A 24,180-nucleotide genomic window follows, 5' to 3' on the forward strand; every position below is an offset into this window, starting at 1 on the left:
AGGAGAAAGAGCTACAGGACACAGTTTAGCAGTAGGGAAAAAAAAAAAGAAACTGTGCGTGACTGAGTTTTGATCAAAAATTAGAAGACATGTCCTAGCTCTTAGAGCAAGAAGGTTCTTGGAGCAGCCTTCCCATTAAAAAAGAATGGGCAAATCCATAAACTTATTGTTAAAAGAATGCCAGAATCTTATGAAAAGGATAGTATGGTGTGGTGCTTTCTGCAGCAGAATCCTGAAGCCAGTAACACAGAAGCTCTGCCATTGTTAAACTAATGTTCTTAGATGTGATAACTCCACAGGATCTGGAACCACCCAAAGCAAGTGGGTGACTGCTGCAGGTTAGCTACAGTGGGGACCTCCCAGCATGCACTGACTGTTTCCCCCAGGTCTACACTGCTCCCTGCCTTGCCAGGGATGTCCTGTGAGACCGGGATGGGTTGAAGGTCTGTCACAGTTTTGGGTCTGTTGGGTGGATGCAACTTTGTGCTGAAACTGGAAAGTGAAGGAGCAAACTGCAGCTCGTGCGCAGCAGTTAGCAGGGGCTTTGCTTTCTTTCTGTGTAGATAGTGGAAAAACAGAGCAATTGTCACATGCTGGCTGTGGGGTAGCTGGTGCACTATCAGACCCAGATGTAACTGTTCTGTGTGAAAAGGTTGGATCAGTCCAAAAGAAAAATGGAGATATGAAAAAAATTGTTGAAAGCAGGGCTGTTGCCTGTCTGCCAGGTGTATTTATTTCTATCTCTAATCTTTGACTATTTTCAGGTTCAAATGAATATGAATTTTATAAAGCCTTGAATTATTGAATTATTTTCTACAGAACTATAACACAAGGAAAGATGTTTTTCTTTCCTTTAAATATAGTCATGGTAAAAATTCTCATTTGGTGTCTGGTAAGAGCCCAAACATGTATCTCAAAGCCAAGACTAAGGGTTATGTCCTGGGCTGTGCTGTTGCTATTTATGCACTCTGCAGTGTATTGCTTAATTTCTTATGCCTCCACTTTGCCTTGTAGAGATCAGTACTGATCCATCTCACAGTAGTGCAAGACTATGTTCACATAGACTCAAATGTGCTCCAAGATCCTCAAACATCAAGGACTATTGGATGCATTATTATTTTTATTTTTATTTTTGCTAACAGGATCGCTTTGACTGGATGAATATTAGTGAATACAATGATTGTCAGTGTATTTCTGAGTGGTAAGAGAAGCACAGCCCATGATCCAGTGCAGGAAATTTTGTAAATGCAGATGAGGCAAGCCATGAGGATGGGAATCCCAAGGCTGACTCTGCTGTGAAAAAATGTCATTGAAAGGGAGACATGCCATTTCTGTCATTTTGTCACCTAAGAAACAAGCATATGAAGAACTGAAAGGACAGTCAGAAATGTTTATGCACCCTGTGGAGGATAAATTGGGTCTGATTCCCAGGACTGGCCTAGGAGACATTTCACCAGACTAACCAAGTATAGCCTCTATGCATGAGACTATTTTTCTTGTGTGGGAGATACTTGAAGTTTAAATTCCATAGATAAGAAATCAATTCCTTCTGTACCCTGTTATGCCTTTCTGCTGAGAGCGTTAGGTCAATCCACCTATGAAGGAATATGTATTTCCTCGGCTTTTCTTTCCAGTTTTTTTTTCTGAGAAACATTTGAAGCTATAGCTGTTATTTTTTAATTGACATAGTCATGAATATTCTTGAAGGCTGTCAGTCAGCTACAGTTAAAGCAGTAAATTTTGCAGGCACCTGAAGGAAGTGTTTATGTGTACACAGAGAGGGGTCACCCCTGTTGCTCAGTCTCAGCTTACTGCTCTCTAAATCTGCGACACATGCATGTGTTGCTGTGTTTCACAAACAAATTGGAAGGCAACAGTGCTCAGGTTTCATGTGCTCTTGGACACTTCTGCCAAATTCCAGCTCTTTGTTTTCCCGTGCACCAAGCATGCCCTGACCCGGGCAGGTCAGTCTCAGTTGTGTAGGGTGGGCAGGTACAGGTAAACTCTGCCTGCGCTGCGAGAGGTGAGACACGCACCAGCACCAGCCCAGAAAGTGTATGACTGCACAGGACACACTCAGACGGGGCAGATATTCCTGCCTTTCATCCCAGTTTAGCATGGGTTTGGGTGTGCCACAAGCCCTTGTTACAAGATTTACATCATCCCATGCCAGGATTATCTTCTGTCTAGCCAGTCATGAGCTAAACTTTTCAGTCTCTGCTATAGTTTAAAGTGACCAAAAATAGTTTGAGAACTGATCACTCCAAAGATTTCAATAGTTGGATTTTAGGTGCAGCGGTAGGACAAATTTGCAGCTCTGGATGAGCACTGCTGTGGTCCCAGTTGCCCCTTCATGTCTGCCTATCTGTGCCTTGCCTGCCTCCTCTCACACCAAATCTGCGTTCAGTCAGTTCAGGGAGATAGCACCCAAAACAGAGAAAAGAAAAAGAAAACCAACCAATAAAAGGGAAGATTGTTTTGGTTTGCTTCCCTAGACCTCTTACTGCAGGTTTCAGTGCTGTGTTGCTGGTGCAAAGGAGATGGTGGGAACCTCTGGCCAGGAACAGAGGGAGGACAGCATCAAGCAGCGTGGCTTTAACTTGGCTTAAATTATTCTGGATTGGTACCCTAAGATCTTTGTGACAACAGAACCACAGATGTTGATATTGATAGCCCAGCACAGCTGAGCAGCCTGCAAAACCCCCACCGTGCCACTGGCTCCCACTCTCAAATTCCCACTGCAAAGAATCCCACAGGTCACATGGAGAACTAAGCTCACAGCTGGGTGTCAGACAATCCTGAGCTCTAATCCTGCTCTGCCAGCTCCATGCTATGAGACATCCTGTTACCTCAAGGGCACTGAGCAAGTTTTGTCAGCTTCCTATCTCTGTAAAGCATAAAAATTAGTTATAGAAAGCTCCTCTTATTTGATGCTCTGTCATCTTCTCATGTGAAAAGTAAGGCCGTTACTTTTTCTATCAACCATGCTGGATGTGGAGGACCATTCACGCTGGATCCTCATCATTTGGCTACCTCGAAGTGGCAATGCATGGTCTTATCTCTGGATGACTGCACAGCATGTCAATATTACAACATGCTGTATTTCATTCTAATGCCTAACTAAATGCAGGGTGAGCAGACCTGTTCAATGCTGAGGGCACTGGGGCCTCTGACAGTCACCCATTGGAGAGCTAATAGGGCCCTCAGCTCCTTGTCCACGTTAGCTGGCTGTGATGCCACCAATGCCATGATTAATTCTGAAGCAGTCAACTATCCCCCTGCAGTGTGCTGCTCTGCAGCTCCCCAGCTATATTCCCCACCAGAGGAGACATAGTGGTGAGTAACAGAGAGCATAGGATCCTTACCACATTTGGGGGTCTGCAAGATTGCCTGTTGGTTTTCTGTTACTATCTCACAGTTATGTTGACACTAGCAGTGCCTCCTGGGATAAAGTGGCAATGGAGTGAGACGTGCAGAGGTTCTTTCATCAGAGATGGGTCAATTACTCACTTCCAGGGTGGAATTTCTGTGTCTCCAGTGCTACTGTTGTGGTGGGACTCACATGACTGAGATGGCTCAAAGCAAAGACCCGAACTTCACTCTGTCATATTTCAATGAACATTTAAATACCTCCTTGCCAAATCAGCCTCTTTCCAAGCTGATATTTAACCCCCCTCCAAATGGAGCAGTGGTCTCAATAATTTTTAATTTGACTATAGCTTTTATAGGCTATTTTCTTCTTTGAAATTCAAGGTTAATGCATCTCTTGGGCAGACTCATTTGCTTTTCATTAAGAAGTCTGGAGAGGTCATTACTTCTGGGACAAATAGTGAAACTGTTCAGTTCTTTAACAAGCCATGGGATGGAAAACCTTTAGGGCCATTCAGTTCTGTTGCTGGAGCTGGGACAGCTGCAATGATCTGTGAAAAGAAAGATTCAAATGTACCCACCTTGTTCCAGTCTTTGTCAGCAAAAGATGCTGCCTGCTGCCCTGATGTCACTGGAGGTCTCCAGGGCCATTGCTGGCATTTAAAAGCAAGCAGTGGCCTTAAGTAGTTATTTATGATACAGAATATCATACTTTAAAAGCAGCACATCTGTTTTAGTTGAAATCAGCTGGGAATGACCTGAAGGCAGATCAGGAGTTAGCTTTAAGTGAAATCGGGGATTTAGTCTGGAAATGCTGTTGAAGCTGTAGTTCTGCTCTGATCTCCTGCCTCTTGCACCAGATATAATTCTTCAAAATGCAAATGCTGAGCTAACCAGTGCAGGCACAATTTCCTTTACAGTACCTATATGGCTGCTTTTGAGCAGGACCCACACTACGGTGCAGAGGGGAAGGCTGCATTAAAATATATGGGGAAGTAAGGATGCTACATCCCAGCACAGGAAGGACATCTACCTTGTAGTGAGTCCAGAGGAGGACCACCAAGTTGATTAGATGGATGGAACACCTATGAGAAAAGGCTAAGAGAATTGTGATTATTCAGCCTGGAAAAGGCTTTGGGGTGACCTAATTGCAGCCTTCCAGTACCTGAAGGGAGCCTACAAGAAGGTTGGAGAGGGACTTTTGTAGAGCATATAGTGACAGGACAAGGGAGAATTGGCTTCAAGCCGAAAGAGAGGAGGTTTAGATTAGATATTAGGAAGAGATTCTTTACTGTGAGGGTGGTAAGGCACTGGAACAGGTTGTCCAGAGAAGCTGTGGACACCTCCATCCCTGGAAGTGTTTAAGGCCAGGTTGGATGAGACTCTGAGCAACCTTCTAGTGGAAGGTGTCCCTGTCCATGGTAGAAGGACTGGGATTAGATGATTTTTAAGGTTCCTTCCAACTCGGGCCATTCTATGAGTATGTGATTCCATTTGCCTTTCCACCAAGCAGTGTGTGAGGATCACCTTGCTGTGAGATGGAGGTGAGCACCATGCTGTCAGTGAGCAGACTTCTCACTTGAAGGGTTTTTTCACCAGCTTGGCCTCCATGCTGCACAGCACCAAGAAAAGCTTAACTATGATCAGGTTTTCATTTTTCTTTCCATATCTCTTCCCATTCCTCCAATTACCACTTTCAAAATTATGAAGGAAGCATGCTTCATCACTTCCATTTTCTCTTCCTTTCATTTCAGTGTTCTGCACAGAGGAGGCTTGCTTTTTTCCATGTTTGCTTTGAGACATTTATTTGCTTAGCAACTCTCTCAGAGGCATAATCAGTATGATCCAAGTGTTATCAGCTTGGGCTCAGGGGGATCTTATCAGTGTCAATCCTTTCCTCACAGGTCTCTCTCTGCTGAGGTCCACATTGGTATGTCAAAAGACACCCCGCAACCTTTTCTTTCTTCTTTAATCCTCATCTGGCATTGCTCAGGTAATGGGAGATGTAAGTACAGGAGGTAAGGAAAAGCCAAGCCTAACCCATGAAGACAGTCTAAATCAAAGCTTTATCAAGCTGCTTTTTCCTTCCCACTGGTTCTGAACCAAAACAAAGAATAAGACATCTTTTCATCTTACGTTTCACTACTGATGAAGAATGTACACTTCTAGAAGACATCACATAGGTTTTTAAATCCCTCAAAGTGTTTCAGGTAAAGGGTCCTGTCCTGGTGGTTGTGATATGAAGCCCCTCAGGATCTGAGCCCCTCAAGATTTCAATGAAACTTTGCATTTTTTTGTTGTTGTTAATCAGTAAGTATAGCTGGACAGTTATGATTTAGTGATTGCATTGTGAACATTGTAGGCTTGGCTAATCTTTTGTTTTAAGGAAAAGTGAAAACAATCCCAAGATGAATGGGCAATCTGGGTGACAGCCACCAGGAGTGAAGTCAGCAGGACTGAGCAGTAACTGGGGTAAAGGTAATTCTGACAGTGGGAGATTGTGACCACTGACTTATTGACCACCTACTCAAAATGGACCCCAGACACAGAGGGAAGAACTGCACATGTGGCCTATTTAGCATGAGGAGCAAGAGATATAAGTAGCAAATAGGGATTTGACTACTAGTTAATGGAAAAGTTATGTAATCTATAACCAATGAATGCTGATGCCTTTATTAAAATGTATAAATAGTGTCAAGTTTTGATGATGGAGAGCTTTTTGTGGGTTACCAGCTGGCTCCCTACTTTGCACAAACTAGAATAAAAAATAGAAATACCTGGCCTTGGTGTGTGAATTGGTGCTGCACATTGGGTAACGAGCCCATGGTCTGGACAGCAGTTGGAAATGTGATCAACATAAAAGAGAGGGTCTTTGGTATACAAAGGTAAAACTGAAACTTCCATTATGAATCTAAATAAATGTTCTTCAGCATTAATTTCTCAAAAGCAAAAAATCCAGAAAGTATTTTTAATATAGATTTGCTGCTGTTCTATATTCTAAAAATCTTTGTAACAGATTTTATAGGAAAGAAGTTACATAATCACCTGCACCACATATAAAATATGTAATTGCAACTTGGAGGAGAAAATAGGTTTGTTCTGGTATTAAAAATTCTCTATCAGAAGAATTTGATAAATACAGTGCAGCATACAGAATCAGCCTCTTTTTTAAAATGCCTTCTTCAGTACCACAGGGGTATGTCCTTTATGCAGATCCAGTCTCTGCTCAGCCAAACAATGACCCCCGTTAAAAAAGCCAAATGTTTTGCCAGTTTTCAAGAATCACCAAAACTGTAAAATGAATTTGTAGATCTCTTGATATAACCTTGTACAAACTGATATCTTTCTCTGTCATGGGGCACTGCATCAGAGAGCCTAACACATCCCCTCTGAACTCTGTAATTCCATCTTTGTTTCTGCTCTATGAATTCTACCAAACTCTCATGTGCCTGAGAGAGAGAAGGGGGCTTCGATTGTACATAATGTGCAGATTGTTTCAGATGTTCCCATCTGCAGTGTAACCTTATATTTTGGCTATCAGCTATGTGCTTCTCTGAACTAGAATACGCTTCTGAGTAAACAGTGATAAAATGCAGAGACGACCTCATGGCCCATGTCCCCACCAGGTAACTGTGGTACACGAGAGCTGCTCAGTGATCATGATGAAAACTAATCATACAGGGACTCACTCTCTACAAACTAATAACTCTGTTCCTGTGAATGAAGTATCACACTGATTAAACACATACTCTTCTCTAGGACTGAGACTATTGCTAGTGAAGTGCCCCTTATACTTCTGCATTTGCTGCTGCAGAGCTCCCATCCCATGTTTCCAGAACATCCCAACAGCATGGACCTGCACGCAGAGAACAGCCAATATTTAAGCTGAGTGAAAAAAAATGGGGTTAGTACATCTATGAGCTTCTGCTCAGCAAGACCTTAAGAAGTTGCGTGGGGCAGAAACATTTTGCCAGTTTCAATCAAATTAGCAACACAAAACACAAAGGTTTTGTTTCTTTTTTCCTTTAATGCAACAAAATAGATGCTGCTAAATAAGCACCCAACTGTCTTCACAGCAATAAAACAGGAGGTCAGATTTAAAGTGCCACACTTGCCCTTCTGTTTCTTGGAAGACCTCTCTGTCTCTAAGCTGACAGTGCAGCTGTTCAATGAAAATTATGCAGAAAGATTAATAAAATCTTAGTCGGGATCTTAAAATATATGGCGAGTCCAACAGTTTTTTAGGTAAGCATGGATCGCATCATTCAGATGAAACAGCTGACACATTTTTGGCCTGTGGCTGGAGTATTTATCAAGTTCAAATAGTAAAAAAAGAAATTTATTAGAGGTTTAAAGTAAATCAATCTGATTTCAGCCACATCCAATCACAATTTATCCTAATGTCCCATGATGATCCAAGAAGCTGGGGAATATAGACTGTGACTGTCATCCAGCAGCAAAAATATTATCACACGCTTCAAAGATATTGGCTGCCTTTCCTCTGACAAAGTCAGAGCTCTAATGTGCACTCTGATGAAAACAGGATGGCCCCTTTCAAACTGAGATGATAGAGACAGATGAGGCAGTAAGACGAAACCAGCAGGAGCCAGCACACACAGAGCTGCAGTAAATCCAAGCCATAAACAGAATGCCTCCTGTACTCAAAACCTTCCAAGGCCCCTGCGCTTTCTGAAAGTGTGGCAGCAGCACTGCTGCGCCTTCAGCCTTGCAGACCCATAGGGCATCAGAGAAACAGCAATTTCAGCAATTTTATAATGACTTACACCCGTGAAACAAATGCTCTTTATATGTTCAGGGAGGAATGTGTGATTGCTGGCGGGCAGCCAGCAAGGCAGCCGGTACCTCAAACAGGCCATTCGATAGGGCCGCCCACACGTGGCTGCTGCCCCTCGTCCCAACAGTGCTGCAGTGACCAGCACTGGGGCTCCAGACAGGACTCCCTGTTCAGGATCAGTTAAGCTTCTGACAACATCAATCACAGTGTAGTGCTCCCGATGGGCGCTGTCGTGAGAAGCTATGCTGCAAACCTGGCATGTAAATCAGGAGATTAGGAACTACTCAGTAGGTCCCAAAACTCATGTCTTTCACATAGTGTATTAAAACATTTTTAGTTTATTAAAGCTAAATCCATGGGGAACTAAATGCTGTGTCTGGGTTTCCAGAGTTCTGATCACACAGGATATATTAAATCCAAAAGCACAGTTTAAGGCAACACTAGAGCATGACCCAGTATTTTCACACACAGGTAATTAAATGCTCAGATTAACTCTGCTCTTCAGATAGGATTCAAGTGTTGTTTTCTTTTTTGAGAGCTTAAAAATTATTCTAAAAACCAGGCCTAGGAGAAATAAAGAAGCCTTCCCTAGTGGTTTTGTTCTGCGAACTAAGGTAACTATACCTGAACAAGGAAAATGGCATTTAAAAGTTTTTTAAGTGTCACATGTCTAGACTGCAGTATCATGGACTAGATGTATTTATATGCATTAATTTTGATGTGCTGTTACCACCATTACAAAAACGAGCAACTGAGGCACAAGGCAATACAGATTTGGTTTCAGTTAAAACACCTGCATCTAAGTGTCTGAAGTGTAGATGGCAACTGCTCAGTGTCTACGCTCTCATTACAGCCAATGGAGATAAATAGGGGTCTGAAGAACAACTGAGTTAGACAAATGTAGGATCCTACTTTGTGCTGCATCCCTCCCTGATTGCTCAGTAACACTTCATCTGTTCCTGAGAGAGAACATAGCTAAATCTCTTGAACACTGACGCAGGGGGCCTGTTGCACAGGACATGATCCCCACAATGTTCTCTACAGGTTTCTGTACACACTGCCGAGATACCCCCTGCTAACAATCTGCCCTGATGGCCTGGAGTCACCTCCAAAAGAGCACCAAGAGATAACCTGCTTGAGGTTAGACAAGATGCTTCTGTCACACACAGCAGCAGTTTCATTCAGGGCTCTGTCCTCCTGCTAACAAACTGAATTCATTTTATGGCAAAGAATGGACAAGATGGTAAACGTTCAAAGAGCTTGATTTTTTTACTGTCTTTTAGAAGGCACTAGTTCTGTCTAGGTGGAGAGGGAACATTTGAAGAATGGGCCAAAGGTAAGAGGCTTAGTGCTGAAAATGGCTTGGGGAAGGACAGAAGGAAATATATAACCTAGTTTTGTTGCAAAATCAGGAACCATGAAGATCTGTAATGATTTCATATTGCATCACACTTCTGGAGGATTTCAGACCAAGAGAAAGGCTGTTCTGACAGTGAAAACACAAGGAATGCAAGTAACAACTTCAACTACCACAGTACTTGATTTCAATCAGGAGGTTGCAACTACAGCCTTTCAAGAAACAGAGACACCTTGTGTCTACAGGTAACAGAGTGTGACAATTAATTTCTACTTGGCAGAATACACAGGTCTCACTCAACCTCCGACATGGCAGTGTACTGATGGTAACTCAGTTAGAAGCTAGCATCCACAGTAAAATGTACAAGGAATGCTGCTCTAAACTCATTCCAGGTATCATCTCTAGACTGGACAGGCAGCTTGACTGAATACGCATATTCTGTATGTAAAATGTTGGGCTGATGATGATGATTAGCCTGACTGGTCACTGCCCCTGGTGTGCATGATTTCCTGAGGTCCATAGCCATGATGAACCAGGCAATGTGCCAAGCAGCAAAGAAAGATTCCAGTCTTTTTTTGTTTCCTATGCCTGCAGTGATCAATGCTGGTTAGATTCCTTGAAGAATGCATCTTGGATTACAGTTACCATTTGACCAACCAGCCCACCTCTCACACTGCTCATGAGAGCAACCAGCAGTTTTCTCTACTGGTCATTTGGTATCTCCAGGTGTTCTTCAGCTTAGTATGCAGGCAAGACCATTTTTTTCTTAAAAGAGGAATCCACATCAGGATGACTTCTGTTCCCTTTGAAATGTCTCATATGCTACACAACAGCTGTGTGCTGTCAGCTGCTGAAGGTTATTTGTTAGGCAGTTGTGCTAATTGTATTTCTCTCGTGAGGTTTGGAGAGCTGTCCAGAATTGGGACATTGTTAGTGAAGACCAGAATGGCTTAGTAAGGGCTGAGATTTGGTAATGTATCTGCGTGAAAGTCAGTTATCTGGGCAGGATACTAGTTTAGTATGATTCAGAAGATTATCCCAGCTCCTGTAAAGCAAGCACAAAGGATGTTACAGCTCTAAAGGGACCCTTTAAACATTACAGAATCATTTCATACCCTTTTTCTTTTACCAGTTGCAGGCCTGAGCACTGTGCTTGCTCTCCAAAATCGCTACTCTTCTTACTGGTCTTGGAGGCAGCGAGTTTCAGTAACATATTCTCTAAAGATTAGGTACTGAAAGCTACTACATCTGAAAACTTGTAATTCCTGATGTCCTTGAAAAAGAATACTACTGGCTAGCAGACTTCTGCTTTAGCCACGGGCCTTTCTCATTCACACACATTACCCTCAGGAGACAAAACACGGAAAACATGTTTTATGTTAACTGGGTCTAGACTGGTTTTTCCGTTTCATTTTAAAAATAAGCCAAATTCTCTGCTGACCGTTGAACAGGCATAACGCTGAAGGTCTATATGCTGAGGATTTCTTCTCTTGATTATTAAATAAGCACTGTTTTGGTCCAAAAGACTATTCAAACCATAAAATTCCTGTAGCACTATCTAGAAAAAAAAGAGGAAAATGCGCAAGCTTCTCAGGTTTGTCAGTCTGTGTTCCTTATATCCTGAGCATCTGGGAAAGACCCATGTACCAATAAAGCCTCCGAATCCAGCTCAGCTGCTCCAGCAGTTGCCTGGTTTTGGCATCAACATCCAGAAGAGCCAATTCCCAATTTTGTGTGCCTGCCAATGTCATTTAAGCAAATACTTTGTGTCTGATATATGATACAAGCATTATCAAATTTCTTAAGCTTTAAACATGAGATTTCATTGTGTTCCCCAAGTGGTACATACAAAAATATAATGCTGGTGATAGCTGTTTTTTAAGCTAACCTTGGACTCCCTCATCTAGTCCTCAAGTAACAAATTTAAAATTCATACTGCTCAAGTAACCACACTCAGAAAAGATGATTAAGCTCCAGGGAGGAAGAAACGCACACATGAAGTAATGGCTCAAGAATTTCACTCCAGAGAGACTCCAAAAAACCCTTTAGAGCACAAGCAAAAAGGCCTTTAAATATGTTTGTTGATACCAATAGATTAAAAAAAAACACAATAAGTGTAACATATCAAGCTTCCTAATTCCAGGTGTGTATTAAGCTGCTTATAGATGGGTAAGTCTGCAGTTATTACCCAAAACCATATTAGAGAAAAAATTTGAGTAACTGATAACTCATTTTAGCAGGTTACTTCTGCAAATACTGCAAAATTCAAAATGAAATAAAATTTGTCAGAAAAAAATCCCACTGATTATATTTGGACAATGATTCTACTTCTAAACGTTTATCTGAATTATTTTCAAATCTGTAATTTCAATCTTCTAATGCTTTATTTTTTCCAAGCGCAAAATAGCAGACATATCAAAGCAGTTTGGCAATTAAAAAAACTAAAAAGACTCCTTCACAACTGTATAAACATCCTCAAATTTTTTGAGTATCTTAAGGAGAAATGTCAGGCTAGAGTCACTGACAAGCCAGTTAAAACATGGGCATTAAACCTCCCCAAGCTCACATTCTAGTTCATACTATGCCATCCTTTCCATCTTCTCACTCACAAGAAAACTCCAGGCAGTAAACAAATACATAGCAACAGGAGTCCTTACTGCAGTGCTAGAGGATAATATGGGTCTTTTGAGAGACAAAGGTTAGTATCTTCTAAGCTTCCCTAAACCATTTTCACTTTTCTATAAATAAAGCTGCTTATCGCTGTACTTAAGCTTCAGGAACTTTAATTAGACCAAGAATTCCTCTAATGATTAGATAAAGGCTATTGCAGCTAACAGTCTTAAAAATGGTCTTTAGACGATCTTTCCTCCTTTTTCCTCTTTACCTACATCTTACTTGGGAAAGTAACCACTGCCAAATGAAAAAAAAAAAAAAAGGAAAATCATCCTTTTAAAAGCATTTTTTAACATTCTGCTTACTAAGTAGAGAGGAAATAATTATACACCTCAGCTCATCCTGTAAGTAACAATTTTGCCTTGTAGTTAAGGCCTAAAAATCAGACAAGCACTAAACTTCAAAAGAAAATGTATACCAGATAACAGTTTGAAATGCTGGACTCTCCAAATGCTTTAGAGAGAAGCAGACTTCTGAAGTGTCCTGAGCTCAAACTATACAATGTGCAAGACAAAGATTTACATCTGTAAAAACCTGGAAAGTTAGAGGATTCACTGACAAGAGTTAACTATTTGGTACTCCTCCTAGAATGTTTATTAATAAACCCATGTTTGTTTGACCTTGAAATGTTGGTAGTTTATTGCACTTGCCCGGAGCAGTAGCTGTTTCCAAGGAAGCTGCTTAGCAGGCACGAGATCTGCCAGGAGGACCGGGTGTCACATTCTTACTCATTGTGTTTACTCAATAGCACAGTCCAATTTTCCAGAGACACGAAACTACTGCGATTCAACAGCAACTATTTACTGCTTTGTGAACTTGGCCAGGTGACCAAAGTTACTCTTAAAGTGTGTAATCAATCTGCACATCTATTTAAAACCTATGCCACAATTAGCACTTAAAAACCACACAGTTTTACGCTATTTGGGTCAAATTAATTTTATTATGCTCCATGATGAATTGCCACCAGTGCAACATCCTATTCACTGTACATTTCAAAAATTCACATACTAAAAATTTCATTTTGATAAATGGAAAACTGAATGATTGAGAAATTCTTACGGATTTCATACGTACAAGTGGCTAGCTGATATTGTCTATGCACACAGAGTGTTGAGATACTAAAGCCTCATGCTAGTTCATTAATTGCTAAGGCTATCTGGACAGTCATTTAACCAGAATATATAAGAGGCCTTCATTACAATGTTTAGCAACAATGCACCAGTATCATGAAATGCTATCTTCTGCTTGGAGTGCAAGTGGCAGAGTGCTGAAGCATGCAGTTATGACTAACTTAACTGCCATCGCAGTCTTTATGCCTGAAATTTATCATGAACAAACACTACCTTAAAGTAAATATTAAACCTGGTCACCACAGATCGTGAGTGTACTTTTTGTATGAAGAAACAGAAAAACCAAAAACTTTCTTTGGCCAGTATCTACAAAACAAAGTTTTATTCAATAATGTAACTTCAGAGCTCCCAAAACCTGGAATAGAAGTTTGATTAATGAATTGTGATGCTTAATTATTAACTATATTACAGAAATTCCAATTCTGGGAACATAACAGCTAAACATATCTAGTAAGTAGCATGTTAGGAAAACCTCTAGGTCTCATCTGCTTCATTTTAAAATGCCCTATATGCAATAAAAATAAGGGAGCAGTGCCAGAAGTTATATGAAAGCCATACAAATATTTTCCTTATACACAAGTTGTTAACTCCACTGCCATTAGCTATCCCAGGCTGCACTTGCACTTGATACAAAGCTCAAGCCATTACAACAGCAAAGCTAGTAGGAAGTGTTTCCAGCAGCAGAGGCCAATGCGAAAGTTACCGCAAGAAAGTGAGACCACTTGGCAATTTTTTCCTCAAGTTATGTGCTTAAATTACTCTTTGAAGGAAGTTAGGATCCTCTGAATAATTTAACTTCAACCTTACCTCTCCCACTACTTTTCAGCAACTTTCTCTTCTTCTCGTACGACTAAATTAATTTGCTAAAGACTAGGTTATAACTGGGTTAGAAATCCAAGCCGTATCATGCAGGTCCAGCCTGTCAAGATCAGGTCAACACTGGGTTTCAGTCAACACAATTCTGATAACTTAAATTTCCTTTGACACTCTGACTACAGTCAAAGACCCAGGACACTATGCATTAACTACGCTCCAAATATGACTGACTTAACTAAACATTCTGTGTCAGATAACGTGGTTTTTAAGAAGATTTTCTACCTGAAAATTACAGTAAGTACAGTAATTAACTCTGCAGATATTAAATACCCATGTAGCATAGATTAGTATTTCATAATAGGCAGATATGCCAATGTTTACTGCACTACAAAGTACAACTTATATAAATGTGCAAGCTGTGAAATGAAAATCCCATTTTCTGTCCACTTATTCAAATACTATTCTTGTGAATCAGGTTCTTGATCTTCATCATAACCCTTGGTCTTAAAGCCAACATATGAAGACAGAATACTGCCATAAAATTCAGTACTTATTCGAAGTGTATAATTCTGAGTTAATGACTTTCCAACCTAAAGAATGTAGGATTGGTGCTTCCGCATCTGTTGTGTACCATAATGCAAAGACTGCAAAGTAACACCACTTGTGTTTAGTACACCAATGTCCTACAAATTTTAAGAAGTAATTAAACACTATTGAAGCAAGCCTTAAATGCAGCCCTTCAGTCTGAAAACCACAAAAACTGATTTTAAAAATATATCAAACTGTAGCGATTGCCAGCCTCCAATACAGCCCCCAGTAATTTAGATGTCTTCATTCTGAAAATAAGAGCTGGGAAGGAATTAAAAAAAAATAAAAACCAACCAAAAAACCCCCAAACTCCCAAACAAACAAAAAAAATATCCCCAAACCAAAACCACCCTCCCCCAAAAAAACTCAAAGAAAATATGGAACTTGTCTGCATTCAAAGTTGTCTTTACTGCTATGACAATGTAAAGCCACCCTGTTTAACTTCTGATGGAGGTCCCTAATTGAAGAATTTAATTACTACTGCCATTCAATAGCAGTCAGTACTGCTACAGTCAGGGGAAGGTAATTTTCACAACTAGCTGTGCATTTCTGAAGTGCTTTTGTGTTATGTAAAGCATACTGCTAAGATTTGAACTGCAATGTTGTGATGTATTTGAAACCATGCAATAGTATAAACCAGCCTCAACATTCATATAGCATTGCATTTGAAATGAAGGGGCTAAATAAACTAAGAGCTGCATCACTTAAAGAACATAGTGCTATACTAGGTTTTAATAAGAAAATTTAGATACAGAAAAAGTAGGGTATGAAAATAGTGTTTTCCTTCTTGCATTATAACTAAATTACATTAAGGTTTTTGTCAGTCTCACATATTACATTTAAACTCCCTTATTGATGGAATGGAAAGTATTCACATGTACATGATCATCCAGGTGTAAACTTGCACACATTAACAGGGAGTAGCTTTGTCGAGGATTATGACAAACCTTTACAGATTAAATGAGGTATTGCACAGATTAATAAAAAAGCAAAAGGCAACAAAAATATACAGCAAATTGGTAGAACATTTACATGATAATTTTACAGAATCCATAGACAGAAAGTAGTGTTTAGTATATCATTCACCTTAAAAAATATATATATAATAATATATGATCAATCATCCCATTCGTCATCATCCTCAAAGTCTTCTTCATCATCTTCATCCTCATCTTCATCTGTAAGACAAGAAAAGCAAGTCACTTGAATGCACAGAATTAACGCGACAAAAGTGTTACTGACTTCTCTCACAACTTTCTGAAAACAGAACAATCAGTTCAAGGTCGTCATGACAATACACTTGGTAATACTCTATTTTAAGATTGCTAGACATGACATTCAGTTTAGATAGTTACTAGCTGGAAGTTAAATCTAATTTGTTTCTCTTCTCACTTCTTGCCCCATGTAGGAAAAATGTATCTTGTTTTGTGCTAGGAGAAAAAGAATCAGAAACTCTTGATTACAAGTTACTACTTATTACTCTTTCTTAGAGAATGTGAGAGTGGTCAGCTTGTTTCAGACCACGTTTTAAACTTCAAGGACAGATTAATTTCTGAAATGTAAGAACTGCTTCCCCAGGTTTTCTATGTAACGGAATTTCTGTTTACAACAGATTAAAAAAAAAAAAGTGAGCTAAACATCATTGTGGATACTGGAATAACTGGAATATTCTAAGCTGTGTAATACACATCAACTTCAAAATCAATGTTTAACTTTATTCACCCTTCTATTTTTTTATATACATCATACTTAAAAAACTGTAGCCTGCTAAACTTAAACTACTTATTTGTTAGGCAAAAGCATTTTCTTTCCCAGGAAAACACTGCATTTAGCTCCCTTCTGGTATCTAATTTATGTAAAGTACTGAAGATTATTACATAGGGCAGCAAATCAACAAACTATACTGCACTTGGTCAAATGCTCTGCAGACTGCATACTCAGTTCTGGTATCAAGGCAAGCTATGGAAGAAAAATATATCAAAGCCTCAATGGAAGAGATGTATCCAAACAGTTGCATTGCAGCTACGGAACTACATTTATTACAAGCTGGTATTTGAGAAATGCAAATCCTCTTGCAGCCCTAATTTTTCCAAGCACTCAAGTTGATTCAGTACTGGTAGGTGACTAGTCAACTAACACTAGATATCCAATCCTTATCCAGTAGGTGGCAGCCAAAGCCCACTGGGAGCTACAACAGAAGAGCTGAATCTTTGCCTTCAAGAAACAAAGTGTTTATAACCTTCCTTCCAAAATATTTTGACAACTTATTTCATCAGACAGCTAGTGGATAAAAATAAGTCAGTTGTAAAAGAAAAAAGAAGTCTTTATAAGGATATTAACCTTAAATAGTAACTTTTAATCCAGGATTCCTGCAAATTACTACACTCCAGTAATTCAAAGCATGAAGGAACCGTTCAGAAGTCCCTCCCCAATGGTATGCTGAGAGCATTCTGTACTGGACTATATGCTGAAATCCCTGCTTTTCTCCAACAGTATTTTATGATGATTAGAAATGGTAATGCTTGAAAACCTGACACCGTGAGGTCAGAAAAATGCCATCAGACGCACCTGAAGAATGAATGGCTTTGCTCCTTTTCTGCATAACTTCCATTAATGCACCCACAATTCCTGAGGTGGGTGCAGGTGTAGGTGGTGCACTCTCCTGACCATCAGATACCTTGGAAAAAAGGTTAGAATAGAAAGATGCAATTAGCAAAACAGAACTTGTGTATTTCAAGAGAAACCTCCTTATAAGATTAATGAGTTTATTTTCTGCCAGAAGAAAGTGTAAAACAGCTTGTTCCTTTAGCTCTAACTTCAAAGTCTTTATTTATAAAAAAACCCCAACTTTTTCTTTTTTACCATATAACACAACTGTAGTTAGCCATACTCAAGGTTCAATATTTCAGCTCTGACTATCATAAAGTGAGTGCTCATCTAAAGGAAAGCTTCTTAATATGGTTGTTTAGGCATGACTTGTGTGGTTGGGTATTCATTATTTATTTTATCTTTGGTATATACCACAAAATATCTTTTCTTGTTTGGGTTTGTTTACTGAGACTGCTTCAGGCTGATAATCCCTTCTGAAAGTAATCAGTACTGCATACCTCTAATGGCAAATAAATACGAACACATCCTCACACTTTTTAAATCAGAAGTCCCAAGTGCAGAAGAATGGCAAAAAAAAAGGTACTAACAGACAAAACTTTTTTTAAGATATTCAGTGACACTGGTAAGAAATAGTAACAATAATAGCCTATGCTGGAGCAGGAACAGCAGAGGCATCTCTCATGGGCAGCATTTTTCCAGACACAGACACCTTCTTACAAGCTTCAACATTTGCAGAGCACAGGTCCGTTTTAAGATGGAAATAAACATTATCCTAAACTCATCCCCTGCAGCTGTTTAGCTGATTTTACTGAAGTATTCAGAAGAGCAGCTATCGTTCATAATTCTTGCAAAAGTTCTGTACAGCTGTGATACTGTGGCATCATTGTTTTAGAATTTATGTTTGAAGCTTTACACAAAAGTGAGAAATGAGTTTGAAACAAGGATAACTTCATGTACTAATACTCATCTACAGGAACTGTGTGTTCTCTGCATTTTGTCAGTACTCCTGCTTAAGTCATCACTTCAGAAACTCTAAAATGTACAATCCAAAGCAGAGCCACAATTTACTGTTTACACTGCAGTACTGCAGCCATTTGCAAGTCCCAAGGGGACCTGGATGAGAAACAGTTTTTACTCACAGATTTCAGCTGTATACCCTGTCGTATCTGGTCTAGCAGTGCATCTCTTCCTGAGCAGGACACTGGTCGACTGTTCTGTTCTACCTTCTTTAACTGAGCTCCTTCTCTGATTTGATCCAAGAGTGCTGCTTTGTTTCCCGCAGCAACTGGAAGCTGGTGATCAACCTCTGAAGGAAGGCCTGGTGGTGGTGGAGGACCGGGAGGGGGAGGAGGAGGCGGAGGGGGTGGAGGAACAGATGAACCACTTGCTGGTGGTGGTGGTGGAGGAGGAGGGCCAGACGGTGCAGATGATGAATGCACTGGTGGTGGTGGAGGATACATCCGGTTCGGAGGAGGTGGGGGCACTGTTGCACCAGGTCTGGATGGAGGCGGAGGTGGAGGTGCTGCTGTGGGAGCTCTTGAAGGAGGTGGAGGTGGTGCCCCTCTGCCCCTGGCAGGGGGAGGAGGAGGGCCGGAGCTATGGGGAGGTGGTGGTGGAGGTGGAGGGGGTCCTCCTCTGCACGGTGGTGGTGGAGGTGGAGCTGAAACAAAACAAAGCAACTTCAAATTACCTGCTACTCAAGACCCATGAGTCTTTCAGAGACTAGCAGAAAAAGAAACCAGGCTGTGCCTTGCCTTTTGCAAGGATCTCTGTGCCTGTGCAAATTTTACCAATTCTGGATTAAACTGAATACAGCTGAATGAAAGCTATGCCTGTATGGTAAACCAAGCTGTATATAGTTTCTAGGTCTGTTGTGAATTTTGTAAGAGTCAAACACTGCAGGAAGCAAGTCCAATACATAAAAAGACTGATTAAAATTCAAAAGAAACCTGTAAAGTTTTGTTTAGCTAGAAGTGAATGAAAAAGGTTTTAGACAATAAAGTAAAATACATCATTTCCACTTTATAATCTATCTATTATTTTATTAGGTAGCTGCAAAAGCAAATATTTTTTGAAGCGGTATCTTCTAGTAATAAAAAACCCCTACTAATGCATTACAACGCAGCATAAGTTGACTCTTAGTCCCTTTTACTGAAAATTACTTCCAACAATATCTTTATGGCAGGGACCATAGAAAGGAAACAACTTCAAGGCTACACACAGGATCATTTCTCTGTGAAGTGGCCTTGAAATGTACTTGCTTTGATAATGGCATTTTAAATAGCACTGTTTCATTTCCTCTTTCATTAGGCATCTAATGACTTCTGGTACTTTAGGTCATGTGGTTGTTACATGTAACTACTTAATAATCCAGGTGCTGTCATACAACTAAGAAAATTCACATTTTATATCATATGCTTTTATAACATAAAGGGTGTTACACTGAAGAAGATACTTCTTTACTCTTCTATTATCCCCTTCATTTTACTTGCAGAGAAAGAAGGCTGGCTACACTGGAACAGAGAGGGAACATCCCTAAAAATGGGATTTTGAGGAAGCAAGAGACACTAGTATCTCAGTGCCTCCATCCCTGCTCAACTTTAAAAAAAAATACTGCTTCTAAAATCATGTGTTATGTTCTTAAGTTCCACTAACTGCTCTGGCTTTTTCTATCCCTTCACAAGAACAACACAGGGAGAATCATCTCAAACTTCATCTATTTTCCAAGAGACATACTGCCAACATGCTTGATTTTAAAAACTCCCACTTTTTGGATGGCATGGCTGTAGTTTCCTTTCCGGCCACTGGAGGCCGGTATTATCAAATGTAACAACTCAGCAAGCACTACAGACAGCTGGGTTTTTTGCATTACTGAGAAGACATTCAGTACTGTCGTGCCCCAGAGTCTGTACTGTCTGTAGATTTTAGAAACAAAGCTTAAGTTTTCCTGCGGGGAAGGAGTTTATTTACATCATATCTAGAGAGATATGCCACATCCAATCTATGGAAACAGGGTTCAGCCTGTCTGCACTCAACTGAAGTGCAATGAACGAGGAGCAGCAGGAAGGGAGCATCATTACCTCATCCTCTCTCCCTTCCCCCTCAAACAGATGGTATAAGCAAAACAAGCAAATAATTTGGTTTTTTATAAATGCACATTAATCTGTGCACTATATTAACAAAAAAGTTTGTACAGCCTTTTATTGATAGTACTGTCACCAAAAAAACCAACCACCAGTACCAGAACTAGGGAAAGGGCAGGGAAAACAGGATCTCAGAAGAATGACTTGCCTGCAACTCTCTAGTCAGCATCCTAGCAGGGTGAATATGTAAGCACAGAAATTCTTGCAATAAACACAAAAATATGTTTCAGTTGAGAAAGAACACTTCAAACAGCAGTCAAGCCTACACATTAAATAACATAATTGTGGATAAACCCACTGAAATACTGCAGTATTTTATCTACCTCTATCAAAAAGCACAGAGGTAGATTATCATCATGCATGTTAAAGAAGAGGCAGTTTTCCTTTTAATTGCATACATGCAAGTGGCCATAATGTGAAGTTAACACATATGAAATAGCAAAATAGGCATTTTTTTAAAGATTTCAAGCTAGTCATAAGACTCCAAGGCAAGTATTCTCAATCCAATTTTATGGTTAGCAGTCTGGGATCAACAACTCTGTAAACATTTAAACAGAGTTAATACTATATAAAGAAGCTGAGAGATTTACTACGGAGAAAAAATCAAAATTGAAGTTTTGTTTGCAATTCAACTAAGAAGTTTGACTGCAATACTAAAAATTACAGTCGAACAGGTGCAGACTAAGGTTTCTCATCTAGGAAAGAAATCACGCAACAGCATGAATACTTTGAAGCATATGCTTAGATGCCAGCTCAAATACATACCGCTCCACCGTGGGGGACCTAAGGAATAAATGTAACAAGTCATTGGATCCTGAATCTGTATCTCTTCAGTCTATTGAGCAATTTACTCCCTGGTTTCAAACTGCTATAATTTCAATGGCATCTACATTAGATTTCTCTTGAGAAGTGTTCTAAGCAAATTTTTGAAAGTTTGACACTAGCAGTGTAATGTAACACTGACTTGCTGCGTTCCACTAGATAATGCATTGGCTGAGATCATATTTAAAGGTTAGGCAGGTAACAGCTTATTTGAGAATTTTCCTGCAGCAAAAGCATGCTCAAAACTAGTATTTTTAACTTTAAATTAGAAAAAAAACCTTTAAAAAATAATACAGAATTTTCAGGTCTGTACTGTTGCAAGGCCCACTACATAGTCCTGCCAGGGTAAATGGGCACCATACATACAACCTGCCAGCCAGGTACTACTGCTATAGCTGACAACAGCATTATGGCTTCCAAGATTTTAATTTATTTGTAAGATTGAAATTACAAATAAATATGTAACATATACATTCTGAAAAATCTATATCAAACATACTGCGTAGCTTTGCAGTCAGACTAAGTGCTAACAGAAATTACTTAACTGACATAAATACCCTTATTCCTGAGGGACAAGTACTCTCATGGGTGATGCATGAATATTTTTACTTAGTGTATAGTGTAAGGAAACATGAAATCCAGTGCAACTGCAGCGACATGAAGTCCGGAGAAGAGGATCAAAAACTGCTCACCATCAACAGTTTCTACTTTAATCCTTAAGGCAAAAAATGCCCTGCTAATTTTTATGTGGAAATAAGAGGAATCCCACCTTGTCTGCGCAGTTCATTTTTAACAGCTTCCACACCTCCTGTTTTTTCAATGAAATCATATATGACCTTTGAAGTTTCTTTGTCTTTTAGTTGAGCCTCTGAAATTCCACACAGATCAAACAGATTTTTCAGTTCTGGGTCTAAGTTGTTCACCTGCAAGTCAGATACATTAGTTTTAAGTAGCTTGAAATGTGAGGATATTTTTAAAATATCATTTGTATTGGGGGGAAAAAACCCCACAAACCACATAGCTGAATAGCAAAGCCAAGTACATGCTTCTGGGTTAACTTTTCAAGTCAGAAAGTACTATTGTAGAAGAGGTAAGTACCCTGCACAAAAACTAAAGTTTTGCATCTTTTCCCTCTTAGTCCCAGATCCCTCCTACTCCCTTCTATTCCAACATCTGTTTACATCACATTATAAATCACAATTTATAACTACTTTGATGTACAGTTAACTGTTGATTTAATGCCAATCTTTATAATTTACATTAAAAAGTTTCTAGAGTTTTAATCACTCAGTGTCTTGAATAACTTATTAAATTACTTACATCAAAACCTGTGTTTGGATCCCAACCAACATGTCCAATGTGCCTAAAAAAGCAGAAAAACCCATTTAATCAGCATAAAAAGGACCTTGTTAACCAAAATAACAGGAGACCAAGATAACTGGAGATTACTATCAGTTTCTACCTCCAGTCTCATTAAGACATTAAGCAATTCTTATTCCTCAATGCCTCACTTGAGAGTGGAATAGTAAAACTTCCTTTACTCCTGCTTTTTGTCTTGTGTCCAGAAGACCAAGGGGAGAATTCATTTCTTCCCTTAGGTTATGGTCTGTAGCAAAACATGCAGGCTCCATGCACCCTGTGATGCATACAGATAATGACTGAAGAACCGCACAGAGATCAATGATAAGTTTAGCCTTTATACAGCAACTGGACTTTGAGCTACTGCCAGTCTTCAGTGCCGTGCAGCTGGAAAACCTCCTCCTCCCCGTCATCACTGTATGTTCTCTTATCACCTTTCTCCCACTCACTTCTTTCAAAGAGAAGTCAGGACTGTTTTCAATTGCCATTTTGTGTGGCTAATAAGGTATTACTTTATGTGATGCTATAATCAACTAAAAAGGTAGACCAGTTTTGTGCCCCTCCAAGCTACTTCATGCTACTGCTACCGGAAGACAGAACCATAGTGTTACCAGAACTCCACATTTTGTGTTTCTTTTTGTCTACAGTTCTGTGTAACTGAAGGCATTTAAAAATTTTATCTACTGATTGATATTTATCTATTGATAAACAGTGACTGCGTTGGCCTTCACCAGCATCACAGCCCAAGTTATATACAAGTTATAAGTTATCCTACTGGCATATTTGCCTAACAATAGGAAACGCCAGTTTCCATTTGTCTGTACAAACCCAGCAATTACAGTATCTTACTATGTAAGATGACATAGTCCCACTCACCAGGAAAATTAAGTAGACCTTTAACCAAACAAAACAAAACAAACTTTTAATAGACTCCTTTTGGAAAGGTTCACCATTTCCAACTTAATGTTACATTTAATGATACTGGAACCTATCTTTTGTTTGAACTTCATTAAATATTTTATCACCTTACTCTCAGCTTTTCTACGTCAGAACCTGATAGATATCATAAACAAAGCCTCAAAGTCATTTTATATCTCTGCTGCTGCACAAGTCACTCCACAAATTCCTAACAGAGGTACGACACACTAATGCAAATTTTGTCCACGAATGCTGAAGTCTGCATCAGTAGAGCCACAAGAGTGATCAGCTACCAAGCACTCTTCACTCTTCTTTGTTTCACTTTTCCTTCTTTTTCTGTATTTTTTCAGTTTAAGTGACACTAACAGTTGCAGTACTTCACTGATACTCAGATCAGTAACAACAAGGTTGATGCCTGAATTGTCCAAGCACAGTCTGGATAGGGAAGTGTTTTTAGCCTGCCTCCTGTTCTGTCCTTCTGTCCACTATCCCATTCTACAGCGCACTCTCTCAAAACACTGTGCAGTAACATTACTGTAACTGGTAATGTCAGCATTACTTCTACAAAGTTTTATTCTGGGAAAGCACATCAGTGCAAGT

General features: G+C 39.7%; 1 protein-coding gene across 2 annotated transcripts in view; it reads right to left on the minus strand.

Moving 5' to 3' along the window:
* Positions 1 to 13,114: 13,114 nt before the first annotated feature.
* Positions 13,115 to 24,180, minus strand: part of WASL (Wiskott-Aldrich syndrome like) — a 49,608-nt gene continuing 38,542 nt past the window's right edge. The window contains exons 7-12 of one of the 2 annotated variants that reach the window (XM_027679182.1): positions 22,624 to 22,666; positions 22,073 to 22,226; positions 18,478 to 18,998; positions 17,297 to 17,405; positions 15,815 to 15,906; positions 13,115 to 14,989 (exon numbers count right to left, since the gene is read on the minus strand). In XM_027679182.1, coding sequence (XP_027534983.1) covers positions 15,845 to 15,906; positions 17,297 to 17,405; positions 18,478 to 18,998; positions 22,073 to 22,226; positions 22,624 to 22,666 — 889 coding nt within the window. In that variant the 3' untranslated portion in view covers positions 13,115 to 14,989; positions 15,815 to 15,844. Of the gene's footprint in view, positions 15,907 to 17,296; positions 17,406 to 18,477; positions 18,999 to 22,072; positions 22,227 to 22,623; positions 22,667 to 24,180 lie in introns of both variants that reach the window. The other variant, XM_027679181.1, reaches the window with a different exon arrangement.

The sequence above is a fragment of the Neopelma chrysocephalum genome, unplaced genomic scaffold (genome assembly GCF_003984885.1).
Source record: "Neopelma chrysocephalum unplaced genomic scaffold, ASM398488v2 Primary Assembly neopelma1_45, whole genome shotgun sequence".
In the NCBI taxonomy this organism is placed as follows: domain Eukaryota; kingdom Metazoa; phylum Chordata; class Aves; order Passeriformes; family Pipridae; genus Neopelma; species Neopelma chrysocephalum.